The sequence below is a fragment of the Tachypleus tridentatus genome, chromosome 5 (genome assembly GCF_004210375.1).
Source record: "Tachypleus tridentatus isolate NWPU-2018 chromosome 5, ASM421037v1, whole genome shotgun sequence".
In the NCBI taxonomy this organism is placed as follows: domain Eukaryota; kingdom Metazoa; phylum Arthropoda; class Merostomata; order Xiphosura; family Limulidae; genus Tachypleus; species Tachypleus tridentatus.
The window spans coordinates 51730095-51748915 of record NC_134829.1 but is presented as its reverse complement, the minus strand read 5'-3'; the positions used below and the strand labels follow the sequence as shown (position 1 = coordinate 51748915).

General features: G+C 30.8%; 1 protein-coding gene across 1 annotated transcript in view; it reads right to left on the bottom strand.

The window, feature by feature from the left end:
* Positions 1-282: 282 nt before the first annotated feature.
* Positions 283-18821, bottom strand: part of LOC143251165 (plexin-B-like) — an 86525-nt gene continuing 67986 nt past the window's right edge. The window contains exons 24-36 of the mRNA XM_076502563.1: positions 18038-18171; positions 17623-17682; positions 16767-16841; positions 16088-16154; positions 15628-15774; positions 13547-13700; positions 11662-11823; positions 10497-10654; positions 9631-9791; positions 9196-9343; positions 5096-5236; positions 2779-2853; positions 283-896 (exon numbers count right to left, since the gene is read on the bottom strand). Coding sequence (XP_076358678.1) covers positions 789-896; positions 2779-2853; positions 5096-5236; positions 9196-9343; positions 9631-9791; positions 10497-10654; positions 11662-11823; positions 13547-13700; positions 15628-15774; positions 16088-16154; positions 16767-16841; positions 17623-17682; positions 18038-18171 — 1590 coding nt within the window. The 3' untranslated portion in view covers positions 283-788. The remainder of the gene's footprint in view (positions 897-2778; positions 2854-5095; positions 5237-9195; positions 9344-9630; positions 9792-10496; positions 10655-11661; positions 11824-13546; positions 13701-15627; positions 15775-16087; positions 16155-16766; positions 16842-17622; positions 17683-18037; positions 18172-18821) is intronic.

Sequence of the window (18821 nt, the reverse complement as noted above, 5' to 3'; positions counted from 1 at the left end):
CCCACTGAGCACGTGGGCTATCCTTGACCGATCCATGCTTTCCAGCAAACCCACTTCTGAAGACTCCCTGATACGGATTTTGTGCCAGAAATGGATTACTGGTCTTGTCTATATGATCCATGAACCTATATGAAGTAAAGAGTTACACAACAAAGCATTACCTTCAGTCACAGTTTGCTAAAGGTATATACAGTTCTAAAATAACATTGGTGTTCTTTTAAACTTGGGTGTCTATTTACTAATTACAAGTTTCTGTATATTTATAAATAAAAAGCATTTTTACACATAATTTAAATACCCTGTGTTTCGTTACAAGTACTGGTCACAAACAAACTCCAGTATTCAACTGTCAGTTTTCCTTGGCCTTCTTAAAATAAAAGTCAAAATTTTATTATTCACTTGGCTTTCCATTGCTATCAATAAAATATTTATTTTCATGTATCAACTGATCACAAAGAGTCTATAAGAACTATGTTTTCTCAATCCCAATGTTGTCTACCATTTTCTCAATGTTTGTCTGATATGCTATCTTCAGCCCAACTTGGTCATCTAATTCATGGGGTAGTAGTAGTAGTAGAAGGTAAACCCAGTTCTTATTTGACCCTGAGTTTCCAACCTGGACTCTAACTGACCACCAAGATTAAATTACCCCCTTTGTTTATTTTACTTTGATTTGATGTGTGTGAACTAAGTCTTTGGCCAAGAAATTCAGAAGAAAAAACATTAAGTTTGATGGCTCGCTTTCTTAATTGGCACTTTTTAATATTCTATGAAAGTAATGTTTTTTCTCAGCAAACAGACGTTTCTTCTCCTTGTAAAATGTAGGTCACTGTTTGGAGCTTGTATGCCAGGTGAGTTTTGGTGCACACTGGGTCCACTGTTAGTGCTGTCAACATCTAAGCAAATATCAAATGTTAAGAAATGAATTTACAGTTGTTGTAGTAACCATACTATATATAATTTTACATAAATGTATTCTACATTTAATGAATTATAAAACTTCACCACACATTATTATCTTTACCACAGTGTTGCATACAAACTACACAGTATTATCTTTCCCACAGTGTTGCATACAAACTACACAGTATTATCTTTACCACAGTGTTGCATACAAACTACACAGTATTATCTTTCCCACAGTGTTGCATACAAACTACACAGTATTATCTTTCCCACAGTGTTGCATACAAACTACACAGTATTATCTTTCCCACAGTGTTGCATACAAACTACACATTATTATTTTTCCCACAGTGTTGCATACAAAGTACACAGTATTATCTTTCCCACAGTGTTGCATACAAACTACACAGTATTATCTTTACCACAGTGTTGCATACAAACTACACAGTATTATCTTTCCCACAGTGTTGCATACAAACTACACATTATTATTTTTCCCACAGTGTTGCATACAAAGTACACAGTATTATCTTTCCCACAGTGTTGCATACAAACTACACAGTATTATCTTTCCCACAGTGTTGCATACAAACTACACAGTATTATCTTTACCACAGTGTTGCATACAAAGTACACATTATTATCTTTCCCACAGTGTTGCATACAAACTACACAGTATTATCTTTACCACAGTGTTGCATACAAACTACAAGAATATCATCTTTTATTTTTGAATCATAATTCTCCAACAGTTTCAATGACCACAATCAATATTTCTTTTACCAGTTCAGCATCAGAAAATTATTTATTTTTTTGAGCTACAATCTAAGCTAATTTATAGCTAGCTAATGTAACTAGTTCTATCGATGATAAAAATCTTTTTAGGCCTCCATTTTGTTCATCAAGTTGTGCTTTCAGATGGCTAATTTCATTCACATGATTTTTGCTATCAACTGGAAATTTTACATCAAAATCGTTGTGAAGATTGTTAAAGTATTGCTTAAGATTGTATGCTTTATTATTTCTAAAAACTTTGTTACACAAAACACACACTGGTTTATTATTTACTTCAATCATTACAAATTTCAACTCTCAACTTTCATTAAGTTCTCGTTTCTCCAGTCACATATCATTCTCTTTTTGTCAGTAATGCCAGAACCAATTAAACTGTCTATTTTCTGAGTGTTCTCCATCATCTGGATTCATTTGTTTTCAAATTATCCACTTATCTATATTATGGAATTAAAAACAAAATATATTTAAACAACAATGTTGTGCAACAATAAAAATACGTTTGCAAGTGCATGCAAAACGACGCACACTCGATAACAAACATCTGAACAAGACTGACATAACCAAATGGGCTGAGACTGTGGCAGTGATGAAGTGTGCGACATTAGAGATGACATGAGACAGTGCAGTTACTGATTACCAAGTTTGCAATAAAAAAAAACAATGAAAAAAGTTGATTCCTAAAGTCGAGTTGACCACAACTGTGCTATCCAGTGGCCACATTTGGCCAGTGGTCATGAAGTTACCCACCCCTGCATTAGACATACATTTGACCACAAAGCTAAAGGAAGTGAAGTTGGGTTTTCTAGGGCTTCAACAGATGTAATATTTTTAGTTTTGTATAGAAAAATACAAATGTGATTTTAAAATGAAAGGCATTTAAATGATCATGAATTGGTTTATCTTGAAAAACATACAGTAAGTTAAACCCAATATATGATATACAAAAGCATTCATACAATAACCTGATAGTTCCGGGCTAATATTTATAAACCATTCTATGCGAGTTATTTACATGTTTCCAACCATCTAAAATGCTTGACAAACCTCACCACAATTTGTGTAAATAATTAGCATTACCTCTTTAACATATCTCTCTAAATAAATGTACAGGTCTTTCACTGCATTCATACTGTCAAATTCACCTCTGTGCACCTAGAAAAAATATAATATACATATTAAATGAAAAAATCATTGCTATTTGATCTGCAGTACTGTGTAAAAGTGTTAGGACAAAATAATATTTCATCATTATTTCCCTTTTACGGAGCTAATTTCTCCATGTCATTACAGAATGTAAATTTCAACACTATAGTAATGCTTCACGGATACTTGATAACAAATGAATGAGCCCAGGTGAGTATACTTGTATACTTCTACCAAGGGCATGCATGTCACAAGGGTTCTGTTTAAGTGAACAAATTGATCAAATTTAGGGTATGAAAGAATTGTCATGGTACCCCGTGTAGTGTCTTCATTATATTTGAAGAAGTTTGTAAGAAGCTAGAATATGGTGTCAGTATATTCTGGAATAAATTTATTTTAATAGCATTCCACAAATACACCTTGATAAAACAGTGTTTAACACTGTATATTAAGTTTTTATCATTCTATGTCCCAAAAACGTGTAGAAAATTATAAGTAGAGCAGAGAGTTTGTACAAAAGCTTTACGTGATGCTGGCTGGACTCTGACAAATTACTGTAGACTTGAAATGGTCTCCAAAAACTGTGAAGTGTACTGAAACTAGGAAAGGAAGAGGTAGAACACCTAAACTAAATGACACTGATAAGTATGTTTGTTTATGTAATCTTTAGAGAGAAGGAAAACTGCTGCCAATGTCAAACATAAGATAAATGACCATGTACTGATTGACAGAAAAGTGTCCAGATCCATAATTACAAGAAGACTCAACAAGAATGGGATATTTAGTCATATAGCAGTTATAAAAGTCTCATTCAACCTCCAAATATTGTCAAGAGACTGAAATTTGATAAAAAGTACAAAAATTGGACTGCTAATGAATGGAAAAGGGCATTATGGACAGATGAGTCCAAGTTTGAAATAAGTGGTTCAAAGCGTAAGTTACGTCCAATAAAAAAAAAAGGCAAAAGATACTTACCTGAATGCATAATATCTATCACAAATCATGATAGCGTGATGGTTTGGGGGTGTTGGCCTGCTGAGGCTACAGGAGATATTTGTAAAATAGATGGAATAATAGACCAGTGCCAGTATCATCAGATACTGATCCATCACGGTATACCCAGTGGTTTGTGTGTTATTCAGAGAGGATTCTACTATCATAAAGATAATGATCCCAAACACTCATTCAATGTATCCAAAAATCATTTAGCTAAGAAAGAAGCTGCTGGAGTCATTCAAATAATGCAATGACCCCCACAGAGACCTGATCTCAATCCAGGTAAGCAGATCTGGGATTTGAGAGATCAAAAACTTGATAAATCAAATGCTACTTCCAAAGAACTTTTACAGGAGTGTATTAGAGACATTTGGAGTAAAATCCCAAATGACGTGTTGATTAAATATGTTGCAACAATGCCTGAAATACTGTCTGTAGTTATTAAAGTAAAAGGGGGACACACAATATATTAACTGTTCGCTGAACTCAAACACTTTCACTGAGTTTCTGTTGCACTAAGTATGAAGATTAATAAAGTTCTGACGTTTCATCTGTGATTTACCTTCCATTGTTCTTTGAAAGTAGCCTGAAACCTAATGTTTCACTTTCTCCTACACGTTTTCATGAAACTGCACATTATATCATTACACGTTACAAGATGGCTGAACCAAACAGCACTGGTCATTTTAAATAAACTTCATAAAATGAAACTCCATTATTATAATCTAACTTGGAAAACATGGGGGGTTACATGTCAACTAACGTAATTTCTTTTTTTTTTTATTTATAAAGTTGCTTGAGGGCTATCTGCACTAGCCATCCTTAATTTAACAGTGTAAGACTAGAGGTAAGGCAGCTAGTCACCACCAACTCTTGAACTACCTTTTTACCAATGAATAGTGGGATTTACCGTCACATTATAATACCCCAATGACTGAAAGAGCGAGCATGTTTGGTTTGATTGGGATTCAAACCCGTGACCCTCAGATTACGAGTTGAATGCCTTAACAACCTGGCCATGCTGGGCATTTCACTTTTGAATCTCATCTTTCAAGTAGAGGTGAATATAGTAGTAACACATATAAAGTAGGTTTATATTAAAATTATTTTAATAACAAGCCTTTAGTCTTATTTATTGGAGTGAAATCTTGCTTCTACAACTATTTTAACCTAGGCCTTAATCTTTCATGTTATTTCTCAACTGTATATACAACTCTTTCTTGTGAATAACACTGAGCTTCTCAGACCAACTCACCAATGACAACTTCTGTAAGCTGACACTGAGCTGTTGATTAGTGATGGCAGGTAACTGGGCTACCTCTTTGTAAAATGTTGTCACCATCCTTTTGTGTGCAAGAATGTCCTTTGCAAACAACAACTTGTTTGATGGCGAGTCCTTAAAAAAAAATATAATATTTTGGCAATATAGCTGAGAAATATTGTTGGTTGAGATTCTCACCAAGCACTTAATTTTTCAAAGATTAAAATGTTTAATGTTGTGATATAGCTAGTATTTGCCAACTGTGTGAAAACAAAATTAAAAAGAAATGTATCCAAATAACCTAGTAATTGTAAAACAAATAACGTATAATCTAATAACTGCAAACAAAATAACCTATAATCAAAACAACACACAGATATAACATACATTCGAAATAATGAATGAAATCCATTTTGAAATTATTTTATTTTTACAACTTTAAATACCTTAGCACAAAATGCTGTAAAAATTTAACTGAAAACGAAATTTACCCATTATTTCAACAAAAATGTTCTTTTTAAAACGATATGTGAGGAAACAGCTTTTTCGTTGCACCCAAAAGTTGAAAATATTTTTTTTTTGAAAAGTATAATTCTCAGTTAATCATACAAAATATAAAACTTAATTTTGAATAGCTCATTTTTTAGTGTTAAATGCATTTTTACTTCTTAGGGAGTAAATATAAATACAATACACATGCAGTTACCTCTATTATGAAGTGAAAGGAACTAGTGTAAAAACAGGAAATACAAAAAGTTTAAAAATGGTAAAACTAATCAGAATTGGATAAATTAATCAGTACAATGAATGAGTGAAATAAAATATATGTAATAGGCATGAATGTTAAAATTTGAAACTTAAACAAATAACCAGATAGTAAAACTTGTTTGTAGACTGAATTTAAACAAACATTTTTAGTAATCATAAATTAAAATAATAAAAACACAATCATTTTAGTATTATTAATTTCACTGTAGTCAGAATTACTCAAGCAAGTGATTCATAAAAAGTTGATAAATCATATAAAAAACTGATAACATCCATGCATTCTTGATGGTGGACTTGTGTCTTCACGTGAAAACAGCTCAATTTATGAAAAATACTAGGGTTCCCGATTATTTTTAAAAGTTGATTTAGAATCCTCTCTGATCCTAAGTACTTTTTACTAGCTTTCATAAAAAGTTATACATTTTGAATTTATATAAAGGGAAATGACAGCTTCTCATTTCAATCATATTATTCAAATTATCTGGTAATAAAATTTTCTGTAAGATAGCCAATTTTTGTAATTATTATATAATACCTTGTAACTAATATTTTGTTTTCATATAATTGAAGGGAATTTCTGTTTTTGTGTGATAAATTAGCAAAGCATTTTCTTCTATAACAATAAGGAAAACAAGATCAAAGAATAAGCTCTAGAACAATACAGATGATAAAACAACCAGAATAATTTAAAGTCTAGGTTAATAAGAAAGATAAAATAGCCAGAATAATTTAAAGTCTAGGTTAATAAGAAAGATAAAATAGCCAGAATAATTTAAAGTCTAGGTCAATGAAAAAGATAAAACAACCAGAATAATTTAAAGTCTAAGTCAATGAAAAAGATAAAACAACCAGAATAATTTAAAGTCTAGGTCAATAAGAAAGATAATACAACCAGAATAATTTAAAGTCTAGGTCAATGAAAAAGATAAAACAACCAGAATAATTTTAGTCTAGGTCAATAAGAAAGATAAAACAACCACAATAATTTAAAGTCTAGGTCAATAAGAAAGATAAAACAACCAGAGTAATTTAAAGTCTAGGTCAATAAGAAAGATAAAATAACCAGAATAATTTTAGTCTAGGTCAATAAGAAAGATAAAATAACCAGAATAATTTAAAGTCTAGGTCAATAAGAAAGATAAAATAACCAGAATAATTTAAAGTCTAAGTCAATGAAAAAGATAAAACAACCAGAATAATTTAAAGTCTAAGTCAATGAAAAAGATAAAACAACCAGAATAATTTAAAGTCTAGGTCAATAAGAAAGATAAAATAACGAGAATAATTTTAGTCTAGGTCAATAAGAAAGATAAAATAACCAGAATAATTTAAAGTCTAAGTCAATGAAAAAGATAAAACAACCAGAATAATTTAAAGTCTAAGTCAATGAAAAAGATAAAACAACCAGAATAATTTAAAGTCTAGGTCAATAAGAAAGATAAAATAACGAGAATAATTTTAGTCGAGGTCAATAGAAAAGATAAAATCACCAGAATAATTTAAGGAGTTTGATCACTTTTTGTTGGCAAAAAATGGTCTCCAATGATTAAAAAAAAAGATAAACCAGCTTAATAAATAACATTAATATACTTGACTAACACAATAAATAACATTAATATACTTGACTAACACAATAAATAACATTAATATACTTGACTAACACAATAAATAACATTAATAAAGACTAACACAGTAAATAACATTAATATACTTGACTAACACAATAAATAACATTAATATACTTGACTAACACAATAAATAACATTAATATACTTGACTAACACAATAAATAACATTAATATACTTGACTAACACAATAAATAACATTAATATACTTGACTAACACAGTAAATAACATTAATATACTTGACTAACACAATAAATAACATTAAAATACTTGACTAACACAATAAATAACATTAATATACTTGACTAACACAGTAAATAACATTAATATACTTGACTAACACAATAAATAACATTAATATACTTGACTAACACAATAAATAACATTAATATACTTGACTAACACAATAAATAACATTAATATACTTGACTAACACAGTAAATAACATTAATATACTTGACTAACACAATAAATAACATTAAAATACTTGACTAACACAATAAATAACATTAATATACTTGACTAACACAATAAATAACATTAAAATACTTGACTAACACAATAAATAACATTAATATACTTGACTAACACAGTAAATAACATTAATATACTTGACTAACACAATAAATAACATTAATATACTTGACTAACACAATAAATAACATTAATATACTTGACTAACACAATAAATAACATTAATATACTTGACTAACACAATAAATAACATTAATATACTTGACTAACACAATAAATAACATTAAAATACTTGACTAACACAATAAATAACATTAATATACTTGACTAACACAATAAATAACATTAATATACTTGACTAACACAATAAATAACATTAATATACTTGACTAACACAGTAAATAACATTAATATACTTGACTAACACAGTAAATAACATTAATATACTTGACTAACACAATAAAAAACATTAATATACTTGACTAACACAGGCTATTGTAAAACGAGGTTCTTCTCACAATATTACTGTTCATCAGTTTCACCTGTCCCCAGGCTTACAATGGCAAAATTTGAGGTTCAGTTACTTGCAGTGAATGCAGTAGATAGCCCAATGTAGTTTTGATTTAAAAACATATAAATGAAAAAAGACGGTGTTATTGAGCTGTTCCATTACTTTCTTATTTGCAGGTGTAAGGAAATTAATTAAACAATTATTTTTCATGTAAATGTTAAGAAATAAATATTTTAATGTTGTCAAACAACTTTAAATGTACCAACATTAGAAAAATAAACAAGATCAATTTGTAGAGTAAAATATCTGATCAAAAATCGATTTCTTTGGCTCATTTACGGTTCTGTGTGTGTGTGTGTGTATTTCTTATTGCAAAGCCACATTTGGCTGTCTGCTGAGTCCACCGAGAGGAATTGAACCCCTTATTTTAGTGTTGCAAATCTGAAGACTTACCATTGTACCAGCAGGGGACTTTACGGTTTTGAATAATTTAAATGTACAACCATTAGAAAAATAAACAAGAAATTTGTAGAGTAAAATATCTGATCAAAAATCGATGTCTTTTTCTCATTTATGGTTTTGAATAATCTTCAATAATTAGAAACATTTTTTAAAGAAAACCCAGAAATTTTTACAACTCAGGTAAATAATCCATTGTTAACAAAATATTTTTAATATAAATATTATAACAATCTAAATTACACTTCTCCATACTTTCCCAAGTCTGTGCTCATTTGTAGAACATGCATCCATCAGTGTCTGAGCAATGACTGAAAGGCAGGAATCTAGCAGAGGAGTTTTGTTGATGTCTAAGATGAAGTCTGGATTTTTGATAAAATTCACCCAAAATCGTAAAGTCAGACTGTCAAAAAATATATCACAATTTGTAAAAAATGATTCTTTGAATGTCATGTGTAACTTTAAATGACTTCAAATATTTATCACATTTGTTAGAGTATGGTGGTGAAACTATACCTTGAAATTAACTTAACATTCTAAACTCCATTATTTTGACATATTTCATTTTACAAAACATTTTTTATCTTACAAATACAAATACAAATTACAAATACAAGAGTATTCATGAATAGACAGAGAATTCAAGTACTGAATAAATGATCAAATAGCTAAATTTTGATGCTATCATACCTATTACTCTTCCATGCATGTCCTATCTCAGGGTCTGTTATTCCATGCTTACTAGCAGCTTCATCTAAAAGATCGAACAACCATTTCACACAGGCTGGAAAATTTTCAGTAACAGTGAATACTGTATTCAGGAAGTCATTCACAAACTTTTCAACTGTGCCCTAAAATAAAACAAAACTTCTGAGATAAAAATACATTGTACATGACTCAACGGAAAGTTAACTGTAACTAGAACCAAAACATAAACCTTAGGGCCCAAACTCACAGATCCATACTTAGACATGCTAACCAAAAGACCATACAAAACAATGGGAAATTACAAAAATCATTACAAAACACACAAAGAAGAACTGGAATCATTACTGATTATTCTATTTTATGTAGTATTAAATATTTATATGAAAAAAAATGTGACAATGGTGCAAACAATGTAATTTCTTCTTTGTTTTTACTGTACTCGTAAAACTGATAACCAAAGTTTAAAGAGCCAGAATGCACTTATTATATAGTCAGTTAAATTATCAAAGTACCTTAAAAAATATTCTACTTGTTATATATTATTTCAGAACTGGTTATTATCAATAACAGCTTCTCCAGAAAAGCAAAAAAGAGTGTATAATATCATGTAAACCACAATCTATTATCTATTGATAAAACCTTTAGTTCAAGGCTATTAAAGATGGCTGTGACACAATTGATGAAGTAGTGGTTTGAGATGCTATTCATATTAGTAAAATTGTCTTTATAAATGCTAATTGTATGATATGATAAATTTTATTTATGTTACAACAACGGCTAAGAATGTTTTAACACCATGTTATTTATTTATTTGATATCAGTTATGAATCTATTTTGGCTACCAGTACCTTAGTGGACAATAATCTAGTGAGAAAGATCTCAGGCCTTATGCTTTGATGATTATGGTTATCCATTGGTTTGATGAGATGCCAGTATTTCATGCCTGGTTCTGTTTCTAGTGTGTTCATAACTGGCATTACTGAGCCCCAAGAAGTCTCCTCAGTGCCTAGCAGGTGAAACATAAAGAAGATATTACCGACTTGTTACAAAACATTTTGTATATTGTACAGTTTTGAAAAAGTAACAGGAAACTTTTGAGGTACATTCTAACAACTGTGGTGTTTTAATAAAGTAACAGGAAACTATTGAGGTACATTCTAACTATTGTGGTGTTTTAATAAAACATCAGAAACTATTGAGGTACATTATAATAACTGAGGTATTTTAATAAAACATCAGTAAAATCAGTTAAAAAACACATTTTAGTAATGTGAATAAATTTTACAAGTAAAACTTCAAAAAGAAAACTATGAAGAACAATTCTAAAAGTAAATTTGTAGTAAACCTGGATTATTATCACATGTTCCTTACTCTGTGGTTGCACAGTTTCTGAAAGTTGACGGTAAAATATAAATTTGAGCCACCAAAAACTAATGTTTATTATCAAAACCTTAAAGCTGAATGCCAAGAGCATTTCACTTAAATGATATTAATTTGGCAATGAATAAAATAAAGAGATGTCAAGTAACTCTAATATATATAGTCTTGTATCTGTTACTGTATAGTCTTGTATCTGTTACTGTATAGTCTTGTATCTGTTACTGTATAGTCTTGTATCTGTTACTGTATAGTCTTGTATCTATTATCATATAGAGTCTTGTATCTATTATCATAGATGAAACAGTTAGTTTGTTTAGTTTTTTGTTATTCACAAAATAGAATTCAACCTTTCATGAAAAATGTATTTATATACTTACATTTCAAGATAATGCACATAAGCTAAAACATAAGCTAAAATGTGACTGTCTTTGGTTTTAACACTTTGGGTTATCTTAGCACGTGACAAACAGAGCTGTTATGTGACTGTCTTTGGTTTAACACTTTGGGCTATCTTAGCACGTGACAATATAGAAATAATACTGTGTGAAACAATTTATTAATTACATGAGATTTGAAACTCAACATGGTATTACAACATGAAGCAACAATTAGCAACAGAGAAATGCTACTTACTGTTAGAGCTGAAACTATTCTGATTAATAAGAATATTCATCACAGCAAATCTTCTCACACCATAATGTTTCAACGTGTTTAACCTTCTCCAACCACCAGATGTCACAGACGTGTAGTCTTCATCCACGAGGGTTAAGTTATCGTTGTGAGTACGTCTCCATTCTAGAGTCAAAGAGGTCAATATTTTGATGTTCTATTTTAGTAACTTACATATTTACATAAAATCACATGACCAACTGGTTTGCTGATGAGAGAGATGGTTTATAAGAGTTTTGTATATCAATAAACAAAAAGTTATTCAACCTCAGAACTGTCACGAAATTTGGTTGGTTTGTTTGTAATTCAGTACAAACTACACAATGTGATATCTGTGCACTGCCCACCATGGGTATCAAACCCTAGTTTCTAAAAATACAATTCCAAAGGCATATCACTGTGACAATTAATTGGATGTGTCATAAAAAAAAGTATTTATGTTTCAATTAGAAAACAAAGTTATTCAACTAGTTAGTCATAAAATTTGGTCGATTTATCTGTAGTTTGGTACAAACTATATAACGGGCTATCTGTGCACTGCAGTGAACCTTATATCGCAAGTGTCTCTATTTTCCAATTTCAACCACTCCTAAAAATTAACAATGAAAATGCAGCCTTAGAAGTTTTGTTATTCTTTGATAGCTTGCTTAGGCAGAGTATTCATGAAGAAACCTGAAGACGAAAAGCGGAAGACTTTCAAAACATCGTCCTCTACACTCGTGTCTCCACAACAGGAAGATGCCATCCATTCTACAAAGTTTCATCAAGTTTTGTTATGTTTACACTTTGAAGGAAACATATTTAACCTAATATGGTGATTTTGCATTCCAGTAAGGGTGGATTAAGGCAGAGACTACTGGGGCTATAGCCCCAGGCCCACGTTAATAAAAAGCTCATTATGAAGTATGTTTTGTTTTCACTTTAGTTGCAATTGTAATGACCAGTAGAAATATTTAACCCCAGGCCTCTCTGATCCTTAATCCACCTCTGCTTCCAGTTCTAAGCAAGATTGAAGGTGATGGCCTATACCCTATGGACTGATAACTTTCTGGAAGTGTCAACACTTGCAACTGCATTAACTGGTCAGAAGTTAAATCACGTGTAACACTTCCTACACATGTCCATGATGTTAAGATGATGATATGGTGTGGTTCAACAGCCGAGTCTCTTATTGGACAATACATTTCTGAAGAATCTTCAGTATATAGACAGTAAACATGCACAGTCAAGATTACATGACACTATACCAATGTGATCCCAGTGTTTTAGCAATGAAATGAGAGACACACTATGGTTTTCCATGAGGGATGGTGCCCCTGCACTTACTGGTAACATGATGAAACATGTCATGAAGGAGCAATTTCAGAACAGAACATGTCATTTTCCTTGTGAATGGACACGTTACTCACTGTACCTAACACCAGCAAATTTCTCAATACTTGAAGTGTTACTTGTCCCATAGTAAGCTTGAACATTCCAGACTTCAAGATGGCATCCATCCAAAAATGACCAGCACACCAGATGAAATATGGATCATTGGTGTAATGTTCTTTGTCACATTGATGCAGTATATTCCAGATGCTGGAGGAACATACCTTAAACAGTTGTTACAAGTGATTGTAGTAGTACCCTGGTGCCAATATGCAGCAATTGTGGCTTATTACTTTACATAATATCCTTAGTACCCTTGTGTAATTTAAATTTCCTGTAAGCCTTAATATACTGAGCTGCAAGACTTTCTTTATAATCATTCTGTATGTAATTTGAATTAAAAGTTTTATATATAATAACATGAAAGTTTTCAAATCAAATTAAACATAGAATAACAATTCTTTATATGGCCTCTTACCTAAATCAACTTCATTAATGGAAGGTTGCAAAGAGAATGGTGTATTATTGTACAATACATCCAGAATCTTAGCTTTCACCTGGCTTATAGTATCACAGTCATTCACTTTAATCTGGATTATTTTATCCTGGTTTTCCTGGAACACATGAATTGTCTGCAAATATTCATAAATTTGTTTTTTTAAAAAAACATGAAAAAGAAGCTTTCCATGGAAAGTGTGAATAAAATTAGGAAAGAACAATGAAATCTACAAAATACCTTTCCAAATTACCTTAATAAATAAGGGAAAAAAAAATATATGACCAAATTTCTCCATTACAATGTTTCATATCTACATACACAGAAAGTTGTCATCATAATAGGCCAGTAAAAAAATTCAACCCCAGGCCTGTCTGACACTTAATGCACCTCTGCTTCCACTTCTTGGCAAGAGTGGAAGTTTATGACCTATACCCTATACACTGATGAAGCACTTTCTGGAAGTGTCAACACTTGCAACTGTATTATCTGGTCAGACGTTTATCCAAACACAGCTGATATACAACTGTAGTGGAAAAGAATGAATCACCATTGAACTTTGTTTTCCAATGCCATTAAATTCAAAGGATGCACCTATTAAATGCCAAATGATGGAAAAGGAATGTGGATCAACTTGGTCCATCAAGACCATTCAGAAAGGAACCTGCAATGAGCCATACCCCTGCCATGGCAAAAACAAAATGCAGCATATTTTAATAGACAAGAATTACCAAATACATATTTTAGTGACAAGAGCTATCCATATGTTACAGGTAAGAGTATGCAAATTAATCAAGAAGGATCTCCATGTGGAGAAATGACAAAAATCATGTCTAAAGTTATTTCCACAACATATTCATTTAACTATTGTATACCTCAAGCAGCTAGATAATGAAATGAGTATTTATGCTATGACACATAAAAATACACCAGTCAAGTCACTAAATGCAATACCTCTGAATTTTTATGATTATTTTATTAAAATGGGAAAGGAAAATCTATTTAGCTCATATACTCAATGGGTTATGGACAGCATACAGGGAATGGTTGAATGGTTTGTACATAACAGCCTGACAGCAGAGCCTTTTGCAATGGAAAGTATTCTGCAGTGCTATTTCAAATGTGCATGGTTATCAGACAGACCAGACTGGTGACATGGACTATAATGATATAGTTTCCAAAACTGTGCAAAGATAATATACTTAACCTCTGTATTTTAGCTTTCTGAAGAACTGAAATTCTAAAAAAGACTAAACTAGTTTAATAATCTTTTAAATATACACCAATAATTAGCAGTATCTAAAATAGATAATCCTATAAAGTAATCTTGGCTACTTGATGGAACAACTTCAAACTGTTCAAGTAGCCCAGAGTACTTAATAGGGTTATCTTATTATAATATAATATAAAACTTACTTTTCAGTCAATAAACTATTGAACCTTCTAGTTTATTAATATAAATATGCTACAAAAACAGGATGTAATATGAAAATATCAGTTTTTGTAGGTTTACTGATCAGATACAAATAGGTTTTCTGTTTAATGTATTTGGCAAACAACCAATTTTCTATCTCGAACGACTAAGAAAATCACAATATTATAGAGAATAAAGTAGGTTTCTTAGATTTCCACATAACCTAATTACTGAATAAAGCTATTAGATAAAAGAAAAGCCTCAAAGCCAGCCATTATTATTTATATAGTTATCAAGATTTCTCTTAAATAAACTTAAACTTACAGCTCACAGAGTATAAGTTTTATGGGTTATTTTGACTATAAGATCTTACAACTTTGAAATATAGGTTTTAATAGATTTCATAGGTCATTGTAGATTAACTGAAAGGTCTTAAGTGTTAATTTAGAAAACTGTGAGGAAGAAAAGTAATTCATTCATTAATATTTGTTTCAAATCACTCACTGTTTTTTTTGGTATGAACAATTTGTAAGCTCTACAAACTTTTAAAACCAAAAGGCAATGAAAGCTCACAATATATATTCTACTTTTTCTTCTTTCAGAAACAAAAATCTCTACTACTACATGGAATAAAGAACACATGACTTACCACAGGTAAATATTCAATGCATTCTTTTAACAACTTCTGTTCTGACAGGGAGAAACGAGCATCATTCGTCAAAGCATCAATTGGCCCTTTCTCAACCTGATGTTTCATGGCACTAAAAAGTAAAAACAAACTCCTGCTTGCATGGTCCTAAATAATAAATTAAAAAACAATGATTTCTTCTTAACTTTGGTTGTTATCTGCCTGACATAGACTCAGATAAAACACTATATCAAAAGTAAAATTTATTAAGTCACAGGATTTTTTGAAAATTTGACTTAAAAAAATATGAGCCTTAGTCATTAAAAATATTAAACAAAATATTTTACATAAAAAAAGACTTCAAATTCAGACAACAGTTTGCTTAAAAACTGAATTTTGTTTTAAACTATATTTTAGTGTACTTATTTCAAAGAAAAAATTATAGAATTTTAATACATGTTTCTGGAAGTCTTACACTTACTTTTAAATAATCATACATATTTAGCACCATCCAATTGGTCAGCATCTTCTCAACCACTGATTCGGTCCTGAAAATATATATATTTCTTTTATCTGATTAGATTTAAAATTAAAAAAAAAAGGACACCATTACAAACTACAAAACAAACCTAATATCTACATAACTTACTTTCTCTTTTAAACATGGTTTAATATTTGTTTAACTCATCCAACTGGAAGTCACTTCCTCTCCCTTTATATATACTTGGACTGGCATGGCCAGGTGGGTTAAGGTGTTCGACTTGTAATCTGAGGGTGCAGGTTCAAATTTCCTGTCGCACCAAACATGCTCGCCCTTTCACTTGTGGGTGTATTATAATGTGATGGTCAATCCCACTATTCGTTGGTTAAAGAGTAGCCCAAGAGTTGGTGATGAGTGGTGATGACTAGCTGCCTTCCCTCTGGTCTTACACGAATAAATTAGGGACAGCTAGCACAAATAGCCCTCGTGTAGCTTTGTGTGAAATTAAAAACAAACAATTATATGTACTAAATTTTTTGTTTTGGTAATGTAAAATCCACTGAATAAACAAAGTTCAGAGTTTTCTGTGGATACATTATTAATCTATATCAGATGAAGAACAGAAAAAACAGTATGCTTGGTTCAGAAAATACAAACAAAATTGAAAATACCAACATACCTTCTTAACATCAACTGTGGATTAGTTGTTTTAACTGATTTTTCTATTAGTTGACTAAGAAGTGTTTTCAATATGCTACAGAAACAATAAAACAAAGACTGTGTTAAAATTTTCTATTCTAAATATATCTGAGCAAAAAGAAGTTTATAATTAATTTGTTGTTTGACTTCTGTAAATTTAACCAAAACGTTCATTTTCTATATTATAATTTACATATCAGCTAGAGATAGCAACTTTTCCAATTCAGTGTTCTCTTGAAACATACTAGAAGTGTAATATTACCTAAACATTTATGAAATTTAAAACTTATGATGCAACTACTGGATGTAAGTCTCAGTAAATTATGTTTAATTCACTAATGCAAAATAAAAACGTTGATGAATTTAAAAATTTAGTCATTCATAATGTATTTCCAACTAGTTTAACCATCACAATTAAGGGGAAAGTATTACTCATTCTATAACACGTGCTACCCAAATAACACATGAGGAAGTAATATTACTCACTCAGTAACACGTTCTATTTACACAACACATTAGGAGGTAATGTTACTCACTCAGTAGCATGTTCTATTTACACAACACATTAGGAGGTAATGTTACTCACTCAGTAACGTGTTCTATTTACACAACACATTAGGAAGTAATGTTACTCACTCAGTAGCATGTTCTATTTACACAACACATTAGGAGGTAATGTTACTCAGTCAGTAACACGTTCTATTTACACAACACATTAGGAAGTAACATCACTCACTCAGTAACACGTTCTATTTACACAACACATTAGGAGGTAATGTTACTCACTCAGTAACACGTTCTATTTACACAACACATTAGGAGGTAATGTTACTCACTCAGTAGCATATTCCATCTTCTCCATTAGAACAATCATCAGCAATGAAGCTACATTGACCCTGTAAGTTTATTATGTTAAAATGAAAAATGGACGTGCTAATAAAGTTCATTCTGTCTCACAAACATTAAGTTATCTACTTCTTGATAAGAAGAATCATTGCACATACACATTATATACGCTATAATATAAACTATTTAATAAAACAGTTTGAGTAGTATACATGTAATAACGTCTTTGTAATCAAACAAGTACTGTTTATTACTTTTAATATTCTTTAAATAAGTAAATACGGTGTATTAAATATTTCAACAATATGCTTACACCTTAAGTTAACAAGAGAAAGTGTGTACATAAAGAAACAGTCTGCATAAAGAACAAAGAAAACACTCGCTGTTAAAAGACTGCCCACTGACCTGTCCTTTATTGTGAATGTCTTCTGTGCTTCTAACACTCCAATAAAAGTAATGAGAAAGGTTTTGTTGAGCAAGAGTAGTTGGAATTGATTCATTGCAGCGTTATAGTTGTTACAAAATCCATTTGACTTCACCTAGAATTGAAAACAAACCATCACAAGTAAAGCATAAACATCTAATGTGACTGTTTATAAAAGTTATTACAAGGAAGGCAAGAGATTCTGAATAAGAGAAAAGAGCAAATATCTACTGTGACTTTATATATAGAAAACAAAATATTACAAGGAAAACCTGAATATGAACTGTGACTTTATTAATTAAACACAATAAGAGGAAAGAATGGATAGCTGCTGTAATGAAGAAAGAAGCTGATACTAAAAAAAAAATCATTTTCTTGTTGAACCATTGATGTGACTTCAGACTTCACTTTATGAATCAGAAGAGTAACATATACAGAGACCTCTATTATTATTGGCTACAGATAAGATTCTAAACAAATTGAGTTGACTACATCATAAATTCCTAGGGCATGTTTGAATATACTGGATTTGATGGTTGACCTAAAATTTTAGTGTTCTGTTATATGTATTACAGAAGTCTACAAAAATGAAACTTATAATACATATAAAAACAGTCAAATGTTAGGTCACCCACCAAATCCAGAACAGTCAAACACATCCTAAGAAACCGTGACATACCCACCACATTTAATTTATTTAAGGCTTTAACTATAACTAATGATGAAAAAACTCTATACAAAAGAAGGTTACCTGATTCACAAACT